The sequence below is a fragment of the Anastrepha ludens genome, chromosome 3 (genome assembly GCF_028408465.1).
Source record: "Anastrepha ludens isolate Willacy chromosome 3, idAnaLude1.1, whole genome shotgun sequence".
Lineage (NCBI taxonomy): Eukaryota > Metazoa > Arthropoda > Insecta > Diptera > Tephritidae > Anastrepha > Anastrepha ludens.
Genome location: NC_071499.1, coordinates 98,279,634 through 98,301,284, shown reverse-complemented (window position 1 = coordinate 98,301,284; position 21,651 = coordinate 98,279,634). Strand labels below are relative to the sequence as shown.

Genomic DNA, 21,651 nt, shown 5'->3' with positions numbered 1-21,651 from the left:
TGTTGCCGTACGTTTTCCACTTTACATGATGCTAAAGTAGTAAACGTCCAAATGTTGGCGAAAACAATTTTGCCCGTGTGACCGAGAATGAGACATGAAAAGAGAATTTCCAGTGTCTCCGTGTGTAAGTCCGGTATAAATGAAAAATTTCTTCCTTCCGTATCGTAGATTTTATTTCTCGCTTTAAAAAATCACGTAAAACCCTGTGAGCTGAGTGCTCTCTCACCACACAGTGTTGCCAAGCAGTACATTTCGAAGTCATTTACAAAATAAACTTAGAAATATTACAATTTTTGTTAAAATAACTTAAAAACCCTGTTGAATAATTTTAATGGTTTATTAAACAATGAAAAATTGTGACTGATAACGCGGATGTGTGAAAAAGTGTGTAAGCAAAGATAACAATGGCAACATTGTGCAATTACAACCAAACACATACAAACACAAACCGATGTATTGTGTAAATATGTAATTAAAAAAACGCAGTTCAGTTTCAGCATTAAACTGAAAACCGCATCCTCCGTTTAAGTTTTCAGGTAATTTAAGTGTGATTTAGCGAAAAGTTTGTGTTGCCAAAGACCGCATGCAGAGCTGTTCATTGGAGGGTTGATTGTAAAACTGCAGTATTTTTTTGAAATTGAGAAACATTTTTGAAAATATAAATATAGCATCGAAGGAGGAAATTTTGAATAAAAACAGTGCGATTGTCTGAATTATGTTATGCATATATTTAACTCATCGAAACTTAAAAGCAATGATTAAAGGTATCACAAAAAATTATAAAGTAATTAAAAACCAAAAATTACGGTTAATAGGCAAATTGTATTGCTTCGATCAGCTTTATAAACAGGTCCTCATGCTTTTAGTTAACAGATTTTCTCTTATCAGAACAGCTCCGGCTACGCAATCCATTCCCATGGCGGCCGGTTCTACGTTTCCGGAATGACTCGGTTTTTTCCCGACCAAAGGCTGCCGCCCCAGTGAACTAACCTTGTGTAGTGGAAATTCTGTCATTCCACCCCTAACGTCACAGGAGCATCTCTTCGGAACAATTTTGCTCCAAACACTTCTCCTCAGGGCTGGTATTGAATCCAACCCTGCACCAGAAGTATTCTATTGCTGCGTACGCCAGAAACGGCTCCACCGAAACTACACCTCGGTTAGGTGCAACGGGTGGAGCCACCTTATAATCTTTTCAGGCGTTGAGTCTCAGAGGAATAGGGACACACGGTATGTGGCTGCTGCTCCCGCCGGCGTCTGTTGCCTTAACTGAGGGGGAAAGGAAAGGTACTACGCAAAGAAAGGTACTGTTGAGAAAGCAGACGTCACTGAATCTAATAAAATAAAGGTACCACAAAAAAAAAAAAAAAATGAGATCACAAGAGTCTAAAGATAGCAGCGACATAAGAACTGAATTGAGAATGGGTAAAAAGAGTCTGAAGTCACAAAGTCTGATTTACAATCCGGCATGCTTCCGACAAATATTAAAGCGACAAATCCACTACTTTACAAAAGGATGATAGAAATATCCAAGTCTTCAGATGCCGTCGATGAAATCAATTGTACAGGCAGCATTTGTGATGAGGATGTCTCATACTCGAATGGGAGGTCTTTCAGTATCCGTCGTATTCTCCGGACCTGACACCGACCAATTTTCATATTTTCCCCTCCCTGTCAAACCATATGAAAGACATTCCATTCGATAACAAAGAGGTCCTTAAATACTAGCTCAACAACTTCTTTGACACCAGACTAGATGATTTTTTGCGGAACGGCATCAACAAATTGGTCGAAAGGTGGGAAGAGTTTGTACACAGCAACGGCGATTTTTTGTTGATGAACTTACTGATATAATTATTACTTTTGTGATTAAATCAAAGTCTTCGGTAAACCAACATAATGTATATTTGAAAGTATTCACGTTTGTATTCACCGCATTCGTAAGCAAACCAAGAGTATGAGCAATGGCTGTCATTCAACCCTAGCTAAATTTTGTAAAACAGAGGCCGATTGACGTCTATCTGTCGAATTCACTCAGTGCCGAATAACGGTCTGCTAAGTAGTACACTTGACATAACTTTTCACCATGACTTCTATACCATTTCTAGACGAATATGACTGCGTTTGTGTGACTTTCTCGGTTCAAGCGTCAAAAAGTGTTTTTGGGTGAACTTTTTTATCGGCTGACATATTTTCTAATCATCAGAAGTTGGGAGGTATAAATGAACATAATTATATATATGTGCTTTGTATATGCATATAAACAAAAAACTTGTTTTAAATTTAATTTTTAAAGAACAAAAAACGATAGTAATTAAGTGTGTTGTCTAAATGGAAATATATTAATTGAGAATGCAAAAATGTTATATCGAGAAGGCGTGTGAGCCCTGTATTATTATGCAGAAAACATCGATGCGAGTAGTTATATAAATCGATGGTTTCGATATAATTGTGTTTTTCACATTTCTATTTGGGTGCAATGTTGACGTATTTTCGTTCAATGGATTTTGTTTATTTTTATGGAAAATTTTAGGAGCTATGTGTTTTGTGTGTAGAAACATGTTGAACTTTTTCCATATCCAGCGTAAGTACGATTATTGTACAGAAAAGTTGCGATTAATCTATCTGTAATACCTGCTGGGTTTCGTGGAAGAAATAATATTAATTTATTATATAGTGATCTAATAGAGTTGAATAAGTCTCTAATAAGCTTATATCTTTAAATATGAAAGTCAAATTACAGGCTAAAACGTTTTTTTTTTTCGATGTTACTAGTGTATCTACACTATCGTAGAGTTTTCATAAGTTTCAGATTGTGAATACTCCATCCATTGCAAAATAAAAAATAGACAATTTTGGATTTTTTTACCAAAAATCCAAGGTGAAATAGTTGTATGTGTTGCCACTTTTTGTACAGCTGATCAGATAGAACCGTTGAATAAACGGTCATTTAGAAATCAAGTGATACTATAATAATAGACTTGTATTATATTAGGAATGATAAAATCTTCGTTAATATAGAGCATAGCCGGCTAAACTTCCCATTACTATCACGATATATTTGAAGGGTGGAGGGGGCGTGGCCTTCAGCTTCTCTTTGTCGGGCTTGATCCTTGGGCAGTTCTTGCTATCCGAAACATCACCATTGGACCCAGCCGGAGAACGCAGAAGAGGCTCTTCGTCGACGCTTTCGTGGTCCGAGTCTTCATGGAGGATGGCTCTTCCGCGATGAAGTGCGTTATGTGTGTGTTTGGCAGTACCATTACGACCACTATAACCTGCTCCCGTTACAGTGGAAGTTTTTCGCTTGATTTGTTGTTAGTATTTATCTTTTTTGTACGACCAATTCAAACGGTCCACCACGGCGGCGCCCCATGCCGTGGCAAGGTCATAGTTACTTCCTAAGGTGGCCCGGTATTAGGAAGGCGCCGTTGAAATACAGCCGGTTTGGTAAACCCCCTGGATGCAAACCATCCAATGAGCACGGTGTCGCATAACACCCTGGATTAGGGGGTGGGCAAGGAGAGGAAATAATAGGATGACGGGGGTTAGGGAAAAACAAGTCGTCAGTACGGTTATCTTAGCATGGTGATTGAACGACCACCAAATACGCCGTAAAAGCAGATGGATGGCTAGCCAATCCCCATATGGAGCTTCCCTCTAACTTCGTGTTGGGTTGGTCCTCATTATATGGGGGTCGGACCACCACTTAAGCCTCATCCCCGCGGCAAGAAGACCAACATAATGACGGTCTATCTAGTTTTCCCAACTAAAGATATGACTAAAAATCGATTTTGTGTGAGCCCCTTGTGTGGTCAACGCAAAATGAAGTATTTTGCGAATAAGTTTTATATACAATATGTTGGAGGGTTATTATTATTTATATCTGAAATATACATATATTATATTTCTTACTTATTTTCGACTTAAAGATTTTTCAACTTTTTAAGTCTCTTGAAAACGTTTAATATTTTTTTAAGTAAGACGCGGACAGCAAGAATAGCAAAATTACCTTTAATTTTATACATCACTTGTTTTGATCGGTTAAGGAGTTCTCTAGATATTATACGATTCTATGATCTACCTTATTTTGTTTATTCCCAAATATACATTTATCATGTACTTTAGATTTTCGGATTCAGCGACCGATTTTACACATAATTTGGATGGCCTGGATCTTGGGTTTAGTTTTTGGCTGTAAACTAGTGTTATTAGCGAAATAAGTTGGACTGATCGATGGCTTTGACCATTTAATTAATTTATCCCGTTTCGTTGGGAAACAGTTTTCTGCCTCTTAATGTAATATCTACCCATAAGCATCACAGGTTACTATGTTAGTTTTTTTGTTTTTAAACGCAAGCGCAATATTTGGTAAATAAATATAGCAAAATTATTATGGTTGATTTATTTTATTCTTTCTAGTCAAAAACCGAGATGACAAAAGATTACGATTACCTATTGAAGGTGCTCTTGGTGGGAGATAGTGATGTCGGTAAACATGAAATATTATCTTGCCTTGAAGATGCATCTTCAGAAAGTCCATTCTGCAGCGGAAACGGTAATTACTTTAACAAAAGTATAATATTAGTTTCTTAACAACCTGAAATGTTTAGCATACAAAACAACAACTATACTTCTGGAAGGCAAGCGTGTTAAATTACAAATTTGGGATACGTCTGGACAAGGTCGATTTTGTACAATTATAAGATCGTATTCAAGAGGCGCCCAAGGAATAATTTTAGTTTATGACATTACGAATAAGTGGAGTTTCGATGGGATTGACCGGTGGTTAAAAGAAGTAGAAGAGGTAATGTAATATCAATAAAAAATGTTAAATACTTATGTCGACGACTTAACAATATGTTTGTTGCAGCTTCTCATTGCACTGGTTTACATATAATTAATGATTTTTTTACCCATCCAATTCTTATGTCAAATCGGTCGTTGAGTCCGAAAATCTACATAATATTTGGAGATTCCATAAAAACAAAAATAAGTAATTGGCTCGTATACTTCCGTTAGGGGTTTGGCCGAGCTACTCCTCCTATTTGTAGCGTGAGTCTTGATGTTGTTCCTCAAATGGACGGTCCTACAGTTTTAAGCCGACTCGGAATGACAGATATTTCTTATGAAGGCTTTTTCATGGCAGAAATACCCTCGAAGGTTTGCCATTGCCTACCGAGGGGAGACTGCTATTAGAAAAACTTTTTATTCATTTTGGTTTTTGATGTTTGTTCATTTTTCACGCACCAACACATACGGTTACGCCACGTTTCCACGACAGTCGGTTCTACGTTACCGAAACGACCCGGCTTTATATCCGGCCAAGGACTGTCACTCCAGCAGCATTCCCTGTATGTAAGTATGGGGAATGTTTATGCTGCTACAACAACAACGGTTACGCCAACCGATCGCAATAAATGGTATATCAATTTAAAGCAATATTTTTTAATTTTTGATAAGTTAAACGTACTCAAAGTATTTACAAAGGTAAAGAAAAAAAGTAGTTGTTTTGTGCAAAAATAATTAAATTTTCGATGCATGTATATTGTAAGGAGTATACACAAAAACGATTTTCGAACTTTTTTTTTAATAGTTTTTGGAACTAATATATCAAGAAAAAAATGCAGATACATATGAAAAAAAAAATCTGCAAATTAATAAAAAAGTCAGATGATAATAAAAATACTCTGTTTTCTATTTGCCAAATTCTGCAAATTGGCCTAAAGGGGATGCTGTTACAAAGGTCAGAAAACAAAACAACCTTATCTTAAAAACTTTTTCAATGGTTAAAGGAGAGCTCAATGTTTAAATAATTAAAGAAAAATCTTCCCATGTCTTTCGGTGGCTAAATTAATTAGGGAATGTTTGTGGGTTCACAAATCAAAGACCTTTGCTCTAAATTTATCAAATATTTATTTTTTATTTTTAAAAGCTTACATGATAATAATATTATAAGTAAACTAAGCAAACGCAGCGCTAGCAGCAGAGGCTTTCGGCTGGCTGGTGATGTATGTTGAATCAGATACGACGGAGTAGGTTGGTGTCCTTCAGAAATTTGTAGATATTTTTGATGTTTTCTTCAGTGGTTTCTTTTAGAAGTAGAAGAGGATCTGTGTTTCTGAAGTGGTGATGCCTTTGAGAAGCAAGTTCAGGGCAGGATACCAGTAGATGATGTACACTGACTGTTGCTTGGCAGAAGGGGCAGGTGTTGGATGTATTACCCTGTAATAGGTGTACGCTAGTAATTATGGTGTGCCCAATACGGAGTCGTGTGTATGGGGTAATGTGGTTGGTAGGTACCGATGATGGATAGGCAGGTTTTGAACGTTTGGGGTTAATGTTGGAATAATGGTGTTTATAATACGACCATTCACGAAGTAACTTAGTGTGCCTCTGTTCATGAATAAGTCGGTGTATGTCGCTAGGTAGGAAGACTTCTGATGTGACTGTTGGTGAAATGGACATGTCTTTGGCAATTGTATCTGCCAGTGTGGTCCCCTGGATGCCGGAGTGCCCAGGTAACCACATAATTTTGATGCTACTCCGATGGGTTATTAGTATGTTTTTGATACTGTCGATTATTTTGCTTGATTTTTTGTAGTTTTTAATGTCTTGGAAGCAGGACAAACTTTCGGAACAAATTATATGTTTACCCTTACTTTTGGCGCAGTATTGAACGGCTTGTAATATAGCGGTTGCTTCAGCGGTGAAAATAGAGCAGAATGAAAATAGAAGGCCGTACGCGATAACTTCCTGACTTTCCTTTACCACTGCGTAAGAAGTGTGGGATCCTTTTGACCCGTCAGTAAAAATCAATTGCCACCCGTTAAATTTGTAGTCTGCGATAGATTCGGCGAACTTGGCCCTGTAAGCGGCGTTTGGAGTATTCTCTTTCCATAAATTTACTAGGTCGTTGATAAAAGATTTTTTGCTAACCGCCCACGGTGGGTGATTGGTGTACCGCAGAGTGTGTAGTTTAGCGGGCAGTTCCGCATGTTTAGCAAATAAGGCGCAGGTGTGTATTGATGAGGGTATTTTTGGTGTAGATACGCGTGAGGTTGCAGATTGAAAGTATTTGCCAATAAGAAGGTTGAGGCTTAGAGTAAGCTTTGGATAGAGCCTGAATATTTTGTCCTCCATGTTGTCGTATAGAGACGGAAGGCTCGATTCGGCAAGAATGGCCTTTATGGGCGATGTCGGAAAGGAGCGTATGGATCTGCGCACTGCGGCATGGTAGGGGGCAGCAAGCACCTTTAGATTTTGTTTGGCGTGTAATCCATAAACAGCTAGTCCGTAATTAATGGTTGATAGGACGAGGGCTTTTACCACGTTAAACCACAAAGAGTTGAGCTAATTAGCGAGCGTTTGCTTGATAAGTATTTAATAATATTTAACTTAACATATAGTTTTTCCCTAACATATTTACAGTGCTGTTGGAAGGAATATTTGGGATCGAATATAATACCAAGAAACTTAAGATTATCTGTATTTACAATATTTACGCCATTGAGGGTAAGGAAAGAAGGAGGACACTCCCGTTTTTTACATATATGAAGAATTTTGGTTTTACTAGGACAAATTGAAGGGCCTGAGGATAGAGACCAGGTGGATAAAAGGTGTAGGATTTTGGAAAAGGTTCGCATTACTTCCGCTTGATCCTTGGATTTGGAGAATAGCAATACATCGTCTGCGTATATTTGATGTTGGATTGTTGGAAACTTGTTCAAAATGGTACTAATTTCGTTAAAAGCTATAATGAACAAAATGACCGATAAAGGGGATCACTGTGGAGTGCCATTATCGAGTGGAAAAATGGGAGAGCGGGTGTTGGATATAAGGACACGTAATTTTCTGTTCGAGAGAAATGATTTTATGAAATTGTACAATTTGTGACCGATCTTCAATTTGTCGAGTTGTCTGAGTACAACCTGAATTCCAATCCGATCAAGTGCTTTTTGAAAGTCGAGTGAAAGCAAGGAGATGTCGTTTTTGCTGGAAAGCGCGTTTGAAATAAAATTGTCAAGAGGTAATAGGGCATCTGTTGTGCCTTGTCCCTTTTTGAAGGCGACTTGATTTGGGTGGATGAGTTTGTTTGAGTGGGCATACCAGGTTAGTCTGGTAGCGATTATCTTCTCCATTAATTTGCCTAGGCAGGGAAGAAGTGAAATTGGGCGATAGTTGTTGACGTCGCAAGGTGATTTTCCGGGTTTTAGGAGAGGAATTACTGCGCTTGTTTTCCATACGTGTGGGTAGTTACCTGTGGTGAGGATATTGTTGTAATGCTTGATTAAACGGTGAAGGAAGGAAAGAGGGAGATGCTTAATCATGGGATAGGTATTTTGTCGATGCTGGGAGTCTGGCCTTTTGTTGCGGACAGGGCAAGTTTGAGCTCAAGGAGAGATATGTCGGCTTCTAAGAGTCTGGCAGAGTAGGAGAGATTAGAAGGAGTGGTACGATTTTGGGGAATTGGCGAGTGTTTAGCAATAATATATTCGGGAGGAAAAGTGTGGTCTGAAGAGGCATTAGAAAAATGGCTGGCAAATTCTTGAGCTATATCGCAAGGATATAGAAGATTGCCGTGAGAGGAATTAAGGGAGTTGATTTGGGAATTGCAAGGTACACCAGTGGGCTTTTTGATGTCTGCCCATATTCTCTTTGGGTTGGATGACGCAAAAATGCTGCTGGTGAACTTTTGAAAACAGTGCAGCCTTGCATTCTTAATTACACGACGAAATTGTGCGTTCAATTTTCTGTATTGAATGAGATTTGAAGTGGATCGATTGCGTTTAAAATATTGCCAAGCGTGTTGCTTGGCTTGCCTAAGGGAGGCAATTTCTTTATTCCACCATAATAGGGCTGGTTTTGTTGAGGACAGGGGTATGGAGGCGTTGGCCGCACATCGAATCGCTTTATAGAGGTTGGATGTTTCTAGGTTGATATTGAAAGACAGTGGTAAGGAGCTGGAATAGGAATCGCAAGCAAGTTCGAATTTGTTCCAATCCGCTCTATTTGTTTTAAATTTGATTCTAGGGGAAAGAGGAACAGTGGGTCAGGAGGTGTGAATTTTGATAAGGATAGGGAGGTGATCGCTGCCGTGAAGGTCATCTATGAGGGAACATGATGAGTTGTTGGAGAAGGAGGGAGATGACAGGGTAAGGTCAATATTGGTAAAGGTTGAGTGAGTTGAGAAGCGGGTGGGAGAGCCGTCATTGAGTACAATACAGTCAGAAGTAAGGATTGCGTCTTCTATAGCGCATAGGAATTATGGGCGAGGTGGGTCTCATTTAGAAGTATGACGGAGGGCTTATACGTCTTTATTAGGATTTCAAGTTGGTATGCGTTTGGATTGCATTGTCGAATCGATGAAAATGTAGCAGAAAGCCTATGGCGAGTGTGCTTTATCAAAAACACGGGTCTACGACTGGTATAAGGCTTTTGCCGAGGGTCGAGAAATCGTGGAAGATTTTGGTACCGCATCAACGTCTTCAACGGATGAAAACGTCGAAAAAGTCAAGGAAATGGCGCTGGAAAACCATCATTTAAATTTGAATGAGGTAACTCGTGACATAGCGTGTCTCACGCATCAATTCGCAACATTTTACACTGTCAGTTAGGCATGTTACGCGTGGCTGTTCGACTCATTCCAAGATAGTTGAATTTCTTTCAAAAATTCGTCGGAAGAAGGTGGCTGAAGACATGTTTGAGCAAGTGAATTCGGACCCAACGTTTAACCAGCGCATCATAGCAGGTAATGCAATGTGGGTATATGAGTTTGACATGCAAACCAGCCAACAGGCGGCTGACTGGCGCTATCCACATGAGCCGAAACGAAAAAACCACGTCAAAGCCGGTAAAAAGAGAAAGTCATGCTACTCGTTTTCTTTGATTATCATGATGTTGTGCACTCGAAATTCGTTCCAAATGGTTCTACGGTAAATAAAGAGTATTATTTGGAAGTTATGCAACGTTTGAGACACTTTGTGTGTAGGAAACGGCCCAATTTGTGGAAATAAAACTCATGGAACTTGAACCATGATAACGCACCGTCTTACCAGGTTCATATTGTGAACACTTTTTTAACCAAAGACTCGAAAAATATTATCGAACAACTACCGGATTGAGCCCCCTGTGACTTTATCCTTTTCCGAAACATAAATTGCCAATCCGCGGACGCCGCTTTGAGTCGATAGTGGCCATTTAAGGGAATTCGCTGAAGGAGCTGAAGAAGATCTCTTCAAACGCGTTTAAAAGGTGCTTTGATGACTGGACTAATCGTTGGCCTCTTAGTATTGCTTCGAATGGAGTCTATTTTGCGTTTTATTGAACAATTAGCACCCGGTACTTTTTTGACAGAATGTATATGTGTATATATATGGGGCATTCTTTCTGAACGTGAGACCCCCTGCCCCCAGAATAGATTTTGACGAAAAGAGGTCTATGAGGGCTTAAAATGTAGGTAATTATGTTTACTTTCGAAAGCAAAGTGGCACTTCTTGAAATTCAAAATGGCGGATCCTTCCTTCCTTATACTCCACAAGCTTGCTCACAAGAAAATTTTGCTTGCGCAATTTAAGGAAGATCGTGTTCTACGACTTATACAACCTTTAGAGCCAATTTAAAGACTTAATTAAATGACTTTTCAATTATTGACAGCAATAGTGACACCTGTCATTTAATTAAGTCTTTAAATTGGCTCTAAAGGTTGTATAAGTCGTAGAACACGATCTTCCTTAAATTGCGCAAGCAAAATTTTCTTGTGAGCAAGCTTGTGGAGTATAAGGAAGGAAGGATCCGCCATTTTGAATTTCAAGAAGTGCCACTTTGCTTTCGAAAGTAAACATAATTACCTACATTTTAAGCCCTCATAGACCTCTTTTCGTCAAAATCTATTCTGGGGGCAGGGGGTCTCACGTTCAGAAAGAATGCCCCATATATATTGGGTAGTCGAAAAAGTCTTTTCGTATTTCTAATCAAACTTCAACTCATTTTTTTTTATATTTATAATAATGAACTTTATTAAACCAAATATGCACAATTTTGGTCGACCACCTTTTGCCAATTTTTCTTCTAGAGACATTATTCCATCAGTGTAAAACTTTTGTGGTTTCTCGGCGAAAAACTGCGACAAGTCATTTTCGCAGGCTTCCCTTGAAGCTAACTGTACTCCATTAAAGGAGTTCTGCATTGACCAAAACAAATGGTAGTCCGATGGTGCAACGTCAGGGCTATATAGTGGATGCATCAAAACTTCCCAGCCAAGCTCTCCCAGTTTTTGCCGAGTCATCAAAGATGTGTGTGGCCTAGCGTTGTCCTGATGGAAGACGACGCCCTTTCTGCTGATCAGTTCTGGCCGTTTTTTTTCGATTGCTTGCTTCAATCTCATCAGTTGTTGGCAGTAAAGTGTAGAATCAATCGTTCGAGCAGGTTGGAGCAGCTCATAGTGGATGATTCCTTTCCAATCTCACACCAATCCCATAACCTTTCGAGGCGTCAATCCTGGCTTTGCGACCATTTGTTGAGCTTCACCACCCTTGCATCATGATCTTTTTCGCACATTATTGTCGTATTTGATCAACATTTCGTCTCTTGTTACCATTTGCTTCGGAAATGGTTCGATTTCATTTCGTTTCAGCAAAGAATCGCAGATGTTAATTCGGTCCATTAAATTTTTCACAGACAATTCATTCTTTTTGTAACCAGCCTTTTTTAAATGGTTCAAAAGCGTTTGATGATGAATGTTTAGTGCCTTGGCGATGTCGTGGCAGCTTATGTGACGGTCCTGGTCAATCTTTTCCATAATTTCATCGGCTTTTTCAACGATAGGTCGACCGGAGCGAGGTGCATCTTTCACATCGAAATTTCCAGAACGGAAGCTAGCGAACCATTGTTGTGCTGCACGAACTGATACAGCATCGTCTCCGTAAACTTCACAAATTTCATTGGTGGCTTGCGTGGCATTCTTCCCTTTTTTATACAAAAATTTCAAAATATAACGAATTTCTTCATTATTTTCACTCATTTTTGAACAGCTATAACTTTTTTCAACTTCTCCGAATTCAATTTTTTTTTGGTTAAATGAAGCTTAAAATGTCACCTTTCTAACACCATATGATATGAAACAATGTGATTGGTAGCACTGGAGATAGATGACTCCAACGACATCTATTGACAAAATACGAAAAGACTTTTTCGACTACCCAATATGTATATAACACAGTGCGACATCAAAAATCAAACCACACCGGACCTTTTTTTTTCTGAAAATATACCTATTCAATAGCAAAACCCTCGCTGGGTTTTTAAAAGTTAGCTCGATTTTTTTTTTTATTGCGTTTTGAAGTTTTCTATTTTCATGAGATTTTGGAGTTTTACCTGTACGCTAAATTTGACTTATAAATCGATCTTTGTTTGATTTAATCGATATATTTTGTCATAGCTTGATGCAGAAATGTCGTACATGTACAAATAAACTTATTTTGAGAAGAACCTATATCTCAATACGCAATTTTTTAATACCAAAATTTCGAAAAATTGTATGTTTTTACCATTTTTTATTGTAATTATGAAAATAATTAAAATTTCTCACTATTTCTTCTAGCAAAAATGTTGCAAAATGTACTAAAAAAGTCATTTATAAGATAAAAACATAAAACTGAACTTTAAGTTTGTTATTTTCTAAAAAAATAAATTTTTAACAAGATTTTTCTTCATAAAAATAATTTTTTTATACTCTGCTTTAAATTTTTTTTTAAATATCTAAAAACTCTGTAGGTAAAAATATTAAATAGATTAAGTAAAAAGAATATTGACTTGAATTCTTATAATTTTTTTTTTTTTTTATTAAAATAAAGAATTTTTACGTACTAAAACCTTAGAGACGAGCTCTTTTCGACAATGATTGAATTTCAACATCATCATTATCAGAGTAATCAGATTCATCAGTAAAGAATTCCATGCCTGTCTCTTCTTCTTCTACCTCATATTCTTTTTCCTCCTGGTTACTCCATTTTCCTTCATTTTCTTCCTGGTCGTATTGAAAAATACGTTTACTCCACCAACATATTTCGGCTAGTATGGCACCTGGAGCTCCTTTTCCTCGGTATCTTGACTCAAATGGCATCGCAGTTTGATGGTAGCGCTCTCCTTGCTCATCTGATTCTGTCGACAATTGTTGACTAAAATAGTCCAAATGTTGGTGAAGAAAGTGAATTTTTAGCGACATATGGACCCCAATTTTGGAAAAAGCATCTAGCATTCGTCGCACAGATTCTTTGTAATTTGGAGAACGATGTTTGCCTAAAAGTCCAACTATTATTTCTTTTAACGATTCCCACGCAACGATTTCATTGTTTATTAGGACCCTGTTAAAGTCTTCAGACTTTACCAATTTGCGAATGTCAGGACCATTTAAAACGCCTGAAAGAAATTTAAAAAATGAAAAAATATATATACAAATAAATGATATAATATATATGTGTGCATCTGGAAATAAATGTATCTCAGAATCTCACCATTTTTCAATTTTGCATCACTGATCTTGTGAGACCAATCTTGCTTATCACTACTCACGATCACATTTGGTTACATCCAATATTCATTGGAAAACCGTATCTGGAAAAAATACTAGCAAAAATAGAAAAATCTGAAAATGTGTATAACGGGTGGTTACGTATAAAATTATTTTCATAATTACAGTAAAAAATGGTAAAAACATACAATTTTTCGAAATTTTGGTATTCAAAATTGCGTATTGAGATATAGGTTCTTCTCAAAATAATGTTATTTGTACATGTACGACATTTCTGCATCAAGCTATGACAAAATAAATCGATTAAATCAAACAAAGGTCGATTTATAAGTTAAATTTAGCGTACAGGTAAAACTCCAAAATCTCATGAAAATAGAAAACTTCAAAACGCAATAAAAAAAAAATCGAGCTAACTTTTAAAAACCCAGCGAGGGTTTTGCTATTGAATAGGTATATTTTCAGAAAAAAAAGGTCCGGTGTGGTTTGATTTTGATGACCCCAAAATTGTCGCACAGTGTAATTGGCGCTTACACCGTGTTTGGGTGTTAGCCGAGCTCCTCCTCTTGTTTGTGGCGTGCCTCTTGATGTTCTTCTACAAATGGGGGGACCTACAGTTTTAAGCTGACTCCGAACGGCAAATGTTCTTTTATAAAGAGCTTTCTTCACGGCACAAATACACAGGATTTGCCCCCGCTATTAGAAAAAAATTTGTCTTCATTTTGGTGTTTCACGGAGATTCGAACTTACACTTTCCGAATGATAGTCACTAACCATTCGGCTACGGCGGCCGCTTATAAATAGTATACTTATATACTAGCTTATATTTATATTGAGTTACGGTTTGAGTTAAAATGTTGATAAACTGCATATATTAGGATGTTCAAAAACTTTTCCGGTTCCATAAGAGAGGGCGTTGCTACTACACTTTTTATATGAACGTATGTGAAGTTTTACTTCAATCTGTCAATTCATTCTTTGTTTGCAGGCCATTTAGTATGGGCGTGACACAATATTTTCTACAATGGAAAAATCAAGTATCGTGCAGTACTTTAATTTTTATTTTTGGAAGGTTTAATATCAAAGAAAATTTAGGAACGAATGCTGAAAGTGTATAAGGACATTTCGCCAACAACTAGTAGAGCAGAAAGACGGGTTCTTGAATTTAAACACAGGATAGCGTATTGGAAAATCGTCGAGTTACTGCAACAGATTTAGTGTAAGCAATATTTTGACCGACGTATTAGGTATCAGAATGCTATGCGCGGAATGGGTGCCGCATTTGGTAACAATGGAAGAAAAACACATTCGATTGTGACTTTCTCAGCAGTACTTAGAGCATTTTCGAAAGAATAAAGTGGGTTTTGTGAGTGGATTCATCACTATGGATGAGACTTAAGCCTATCACCATTATCCTTAATTAAAACAGGAGGCTAAAGAGTGGTGTGAATCTGGTTCTTCGGCTCCGAAACGAGTTCAGCCAAGGCCAAATCGGCCAAGAAGGTGTTTGCTAGAGGAGTAATTTCGAGTAAAAATATGTTTCTTTATTGACGTATCAAGTAGAAGTGACAAAATTCCTCTTTCTTACATTTACTTAGAAACCATGATTCAATAATAAAAGGTTTGCTCAGTAAGCAGCTTTCTCATTCCCTCTTGACAAATCGGCTCCCTTAGCAAGACACTGGGTTGCTAGCTCTAGAAATTTTGACTAAAAGTGGAGGAAAAGTAAAATTTGTAGAAAAAACATTTCATTTTCAAAATGGACTGCTTACGAGCAACAACTCGCTCAAGAGTTTTCATCGGTATGTTCAGGACTATGGTAGTATGACATGGAATACATACCGCTTAAGTCAGGACATGATAGAGTATTTGATGCAATCCGAGATCGAGATGGAGAATTTACAAAGCTTTATTTCTTATGATGTGGTGATTTAAACGGAACTCGTGTTTTGCAGCTAGCGTTTGCTAAAGAGTTTCAGCAGGGAGAATTATTGAATAGTCCCGACGCAATCGATTACATTGCAGACCTCATTATAAAAAAGTTGGCAGAACTTGTTTCCAATGAGCCCACTTTCCTATGGATAGATGAAGTGTCTAGAGGAGGCTTAGAAAAGCACAGTACCAGTATGAAAGAGCTTCTCATAAAAAACCATCTGCCGGAATCGGCTTAAAACTGTAGGGCCTTCCAATTGTGGAACGCGCGCTACAAATAGGAGGAGAATCTCGCCGAAACACCTAACAGAATTGTACGTGCCAATTTTTATTTATTTTTAACAAAATAGTTTCATATTGGCGAAACTTCGCGATTGGTTTTAAATTTAAAAATTAATTCACAAAATAAAATCTTGGATTATGTGAAATAATTTCTTGTTTCAATATTAGACTTGGCAATTTCCGCTAATCACTTCTATCTATACCATTATTTACATTCAAATATTAATTAAAATTATTTTTTAAACCGTTCGCAGTTTGTTTCCATTTAAGTAACAAAATACTATTTTGCTACCATTTGTTCCAAAAAGGATTTAATTTTTTCCTTTTTATGCACATTCTTAAATACAACCTTTTGTAAGGGAGTGTCAAAAATCGAATGTCACTAGTGAGCAAACCTTTAATAATTGAATCATGCTTAGAAACTACAAAGCAAACACCGTTAGCTCAAATAAAATTTACAATTAAAAGTACAGTATGCAGAAGCAGATAGAAAGAGAACTATGATTACATTATTATACGTAAGTGTACTGCAATGTTTATTTTTTGTACGGTTAGAGAAATGTGCTGTTTCTACTGTTATTTTATAAAGAATGCCTGTAGGAATAACGAAATGCAATTTTAGATATTTTCTATAAAGATAAACAAACAAAAATTTATTCTGTATGTTTTGACTTAAAACTACATAGGGTTTATGCGGATTCCTGCTGCATTCAGTGCTAGCATAAGTTTTTTGGGATGCGAAAGGAGTTTTGTTTGTGAATTACTTGCAAACTGGTAAAACAATAAATTCTGAATATTATTGTAACTTTTAGACCAGCTGAATAAAAAATTCCTGCAAAAGGCCCAGTTTGCAAAAAAAAAAATCTTTTTCATCAGGACAATGCATCGTGTCACAATGGCTTAACTCCTTGAAGTACAGCTCGAATTGTTGGAGCATCCGCCGTATTCACAAGATTTGGCCCTCTGGCGACTTCCATTTGTTTCTAGACCTAAAAAAGCATTTTTCACCAAACGATAAGGTGATAACAGCTGTGGAAGCGTATTTTGCAGCCCCTTTAAATTCTTACTTCAGCGGTGGATGGAATGGAAGGGATTGGAATGGTATATTTGAAATCAAAATATTGTGGTTTTCTTATCGAACCGCAAAACTTATTGAACAACCTAGTAAGCTGAGATGTAAGCTTAAAAACTTTTCCGTTGGGCAAGTTAACTCGGTCGAATAAATGAATTTTCTACAAATTTTCTCATATGAAAAATATTTGTGTCGCATAGACATTCACTAGATGGGTTTATCTAGAAACTCTCCTGATTGCAATTCGATTAAACAACTAATGTAACCTTAAATACAAATACCGATTTAAAAGTAAACATACGGATAACAATATATGTATGTGTTTGGCTTAATGTGGTGTGCACTGATATCTGAAAAATTTAGAAGTCGGCCCAAATTGTCAGTGGCCATCTTCCTTGTCTGTACATATACATCGTACTATATGTGCATACATACATATTATATATGTACGTATATTGAGAGTCAAAACAATTTTTAAATCAGATCTATTTTAATTAATTTTATATTTATGCCATACTAAACCTACCTTACCCACTTTTAAACGGGATTTGGTTCCATTCAAAAGAAAATAAATATATATAATATATATTTCATGTTCGTCATCACAGTTTATGTATCAGTGTTTCACTTTTTATCGTTTCAGCATGCTCCTGGCATTCCAAAGGTATTAGTAGGTAACAGATTGCATCTTGCCTTTAAAAGACAGGTTTTAGCTAAACATGCAGAGCTTTATGCTTCCCGGAACAATATGTCGTGCTTTGAGATCTCTCCTCTTTGTGATTTTAATATCAGAGAATCGTTTTGCGAACTTGCTCGAATGGCTCTGCACAGAAATGGTATGGAACGGATATGGCGAAACAATAAAGGTAATATTTCAAAAAAAAATTTCCCTCATACATTGAAATATATGCTACACTTACATATGTATAAAAGTATGTATGTACATATAATGACAAAATACAAAATTGTAGTCTTATTAATCCTACAGTGTTAAAGTTCGGTTATTTTCTCTTATATACAAGTTTTTTTAGTTGTTCAGGTTCGAAACCCCGGGCATGAAACACCCAATGACAGAAAAAGTTTTTTTATAGTAGCGGTCGTCCCTCGGCAGGCAATGACAAACATTCGAGTGTATTTCTGCTATGGAGCATATAAAAACATCTGCTGTTCCGAGGCGGCATAAAACTGTAGGTCCTTCCGTTTGAGGAAAAAATCAAGACGTTCACCATAAATAGGAGCAGGAGCTCAATAACTATGCCCCATATACAATATTGCATATTATCTAGCACCATTGCACTTGCAATTTATGTGCAATTGTGAACTGTCTTACACACCCTTCGCCACACCCCGCACCACATATTGACAAGCTTTGACCGTATATGTATTAATTTTTTTAATTTAAGGGGGCAGCTTCTCCAGACAACGAGTTTTTCAATAATTTTTTGTGAAAAACTGAGGGTATTTATTATATTAAAACAAAAGAAAAAAAATTACATATTAAAATTCGTGTTTAAATGACAAGGATGACTATTTTTAGTCCGCTCACTGGAGCATCAATGTATATGATACTCCTGGCAGGATCGCCAGTTAAAGACTTGGAAGATAGTTAAGGACTTGCTTGAATTGGAAAGATATAAAAATTTGTTTTTTTGAATTTAATTTTAGAGTAGTTCTTAACACTATGTTAATACTGGACTGACTGCTAACATATTTGACAGTCGTATTCATACTTATACCTCATCTTACTGTTTTAGGTACACGACTTGTAGGTATATTAGTTTCTTTGTTTGCTGTTTAGGAAAAACATGTTTATCTTTTGTTATTCTTAAAATATGTTTATCTTGTGGGTGTTCTTAAAATGTGCTTGGATTTGTTCAGCCCTGCATGATTATACTTAGAATTTACTTAACTCTTTTTATTTATTATTTGAGAATAAAATCATTCCTTAACTACCATTTTAAATATATTTCTTAGTGAATTTTTTCTTTACTACCAAAATAAACAGGTTTTCTCGATTAATAGAGTAAAATCGGGTATTGTGGGCACCTTTTAACCTTGATATTTATTTCTGCCAAAATAATCGTAATGGAAAAGCGATCATTTTTTCATTCTTGCTTTACATTTTATTGCAAAATATACCCTAATATAATCGTTTTCGTCTGATAATATAAAAAAACTGAGACCACCTTAAAAGTTGATGAAAAAAATGGTGGGTAATGTGGCCCTTGGTATTCGGGTAAAGTGGGCCACTGAATAAAATCACCAAAAACAATTGAAGAGTTAATAATAAGCCACAATTTTAATTAATGACCTTCTTGGTTGACTAATTAATTAAAAAAAATTATTAAATATAAATATAAATCCACATTCTGTATAGCAGATGGTGGAAATTTGTGTTTCTCATACTCTTGCTCAAGTAAATCGAAAAACATCTTTACATTTTCTTTTGTGAACCCATTGCTCTATTAAAAGACGTTCACGTTGGAGAGTGAAAACTAAGCTAATTGTTTGTGCCTACGCAGGAATCCATGCAGCCAACCTTTCCCTGCACATTGCTTAAGGACCGAAAATTTGTTTGGCACTTTGGCAATTCCGTCAATTGAAACGCCAGGGAACGAATATCGTGTCTTGTGAGGCCGCAAAGTCTTGAATCCATACGTCCAAGTGGGGCTTTTAAAAGCAGGTTAGGGGATGCATTACTCCTTGCTATTCTTTCTAATGTAAAACGCGGCACATCAAAAGTCTTTGATGCAAAAAGTGTGCCTATCTCCTCATTCGTAACAACTACAATGGCTTTTTTCATCATACCGCGGCCCCATTTCCTGATTTCTCCGTTGATGTCTAATTATGTATAATTGGGAAATACAAAACAAGAAAATTAACGAGAATTAGAAAAATACAAAGGGAGTAATGTGGGCTACTAATTCACAATACCCGACTCTGACTAGCCCACATTAGCCACTGTACCACTTAAAAAAAAATTATTACAAATTTTTGTTTAAATAATTTAAAAAGAATTTCTTACCGCATTATAAAATGCAGAATAGTTTAATAATTCCATCTGAACTTTTACACTCTAAAAATAAGCACTTGCTAAAAAATACCAGTAATGAAACTGAAAAAACAAATCAACTGCTCATCAGTAAAGAGTCCAATTCAAAAGGCGAGCAGCATAAAACATCCGTTATATGAATTTTTAAGTTCATAAGAAATCTTTCTAGTACATGTTCATTATTATGAAAAATATAGACGTTGAGCACATTACCCGAATAGCCCACAATACCCGATCTTACTCTATTCGATTATTGAAATCAACATTTAAACAATTAGCATTGAAACGAGCTAAATATCTTAACTTGACGACCCCGTAATACATAGTTGCAAGGAATCTTATGTATTTTTATTTGCTTATGATTGGAGCAGCTTATTTGAACATGCTAGAAATAGAGCCGCAATCTAGCCATGGTAGAAGCCTTCGTTAACGAAATAAAAAAAACGCAGTATTACTTTTAAATCTCTTAGACTATCAGCAACCTTTAAATAAAATGCCTTGAGAGTAAATCAATGCCCACTCTCACAATACACACTCTCGTCAAATCAAAGGCGTTATCAAAAACCGACCACCGCTAGCACCAGGGGTTCCCAGCCAACTGTTTGGCAAGCGTTTGCTGCAGTGAGAATGGAACCCAGAGCCGATTTGTTATTTTATATTACAGTAAATTATCAAAAATTATACATATAATTTGTCTTGCGGACCTTAGCACTTGAAGTTTGTCCAGCCTGATGATTTTTGCAATTAGCATAAGCAGTGTTACTGTGCCTTGACTATGGATATATCATACATATGCAGTTGGTTAAGCAAGTTTTTCCTTGTAACGCTTTTATGGATATCGATCCCACGGCCGTGGGTTCTACGTTACCGACACGACCAGGATTTATATTTGTCCAAGGTCTGTCACTCCAACAGCATTCGCCAAACATTAGTGGGGAATGTTTATACTGTTACAAGAACCGATTCACTTTTTGCTTGTATCCGTTGTACTATGTACCTTTTTTTTTGCAATAAAATATAATTATTATATTAAATATACAAACATGTTTATTTATTAAAGAGTTTAGTTAGTTTTTATATTTCTTAAGAAATTCATTTTTTTACAGTTTTGTCCTTGCAAGAGTTGTGCTGCCGAACGATTGTTAGATGCACGAGCGTATATGCCATTGACTCGTTAGCTTTGCCAGCATCTGTGAAGTCAACACTGAAGTCCTACGCACTTACAACGTCGCAAAGCATTCACAATATCAATTATGGGTCCAGAGTTAAATACCAATGTAAATACCCATTGAGTAATAATCGAAATAGTTGTACTATTTCATGATTAGACATGTGTATATAATTAGTTTTAGATTTTATTTTCAACATTTTTAATTAGGTATATATTATGTAATTTTGAAAAGCAACGATTCTTGTTAATATTATATATTTATTTTAATGATGCGTTTCTGTCGGGAATAAACGAAGTTTACTAAAGAAATAAAGAATATGTCTCAGATTGGTTCTTATTAATGAAGAAAAAACTGAAAAGCTAGTACGTATGTATATATACAATGTTAGCATCGCACATGACCGTCTTATGACGTGGTTAACATGGCTAGTGAAATTCAGCTTAGAGTCGAAAATAACGCCTAAGGTCTTTAATTTCTTCAACGGATTGCAAAGGTAAGCTAGCAATACTATACAAAGTATGCAAAGTATTGTTTGATTTAGCATATTTACGTAAAATCATTTGCTTATATTTAGTTACAAACGATTTAAATAGCACCAGTTCCGGACATTGTG

At 36.5% G+C, this 21,651-nt stretch overlaps 1 protein-coding gene across 2 annotated transcripts; it reads left to right on the top strand.

Moving 5' to 3' along the window:
- The first annotated feature begins 2,448 nt into the window (after positions 1-2,448).
- On the top strand, positions 2,449-21,362 carry LOC128858553 (ras-related protein Rab-40C). Of its 2 annotated transcripts, XM_054094935.1 has the most exons (6): positions 2,449-2,584; positions 4,129-4,333; positions 4,423-4,558; positions 4,614-4,807; positions 17,458-17,680; positions 20,973-21,362. In XM_054094935.1, exons 3-6 carry the CDS (start codon positions 4,435-4,437, stop codon positions 21,188-21,190), a joined length of 759 nt encoding a protein of 252 aa, XP_053950910.1. In that variant the 5' UTR covers positions 2,449-2,584; positions 4,129-4,333; positions 4,423-4,434; the 3' UTR covers positions 21,191-21,362. The 2 variants fall into 2 exon arrangements, with proteins under 2 accessions (XP_053950910.1, XP_053950909.1); XM_054094934.1 differs by lacking the exon at positions 4,129-4,333 and having other exon boundaries at positions 2,450-2,584.
- The last annotated feature ends 289 nt before the right edge of the window (positions 21,363-21,651 follow it).

What these genes read in the sequence shown, in the direction of transcription:
- LOC128858553 (XM_054094935.1), top strand. Translation starts at nt 4,435, where the DNA reads ATGACAAAAGATTACGATTACCTATTGAAGGTGCTCTTGGTGGGAGAT. An exon ending in GGTTAAAAGAAGTAGAAGAG is followed by an intron (nt 4,808 to 17,457) that starts GTAATGTAATAT and finishes TTATCGTTTCAG; the next exon opens with CATGCTCCTGGCATTCCAAA. An exon ending in GATATGGCGAAACAATAAAG is followed by an intron (nt 17,681 to 20,972) that starts GTAATATTTCAA and finishes ATTTTTTTACAG; the next exon opens with TTTTGTCCTTGCAAGAGTTG.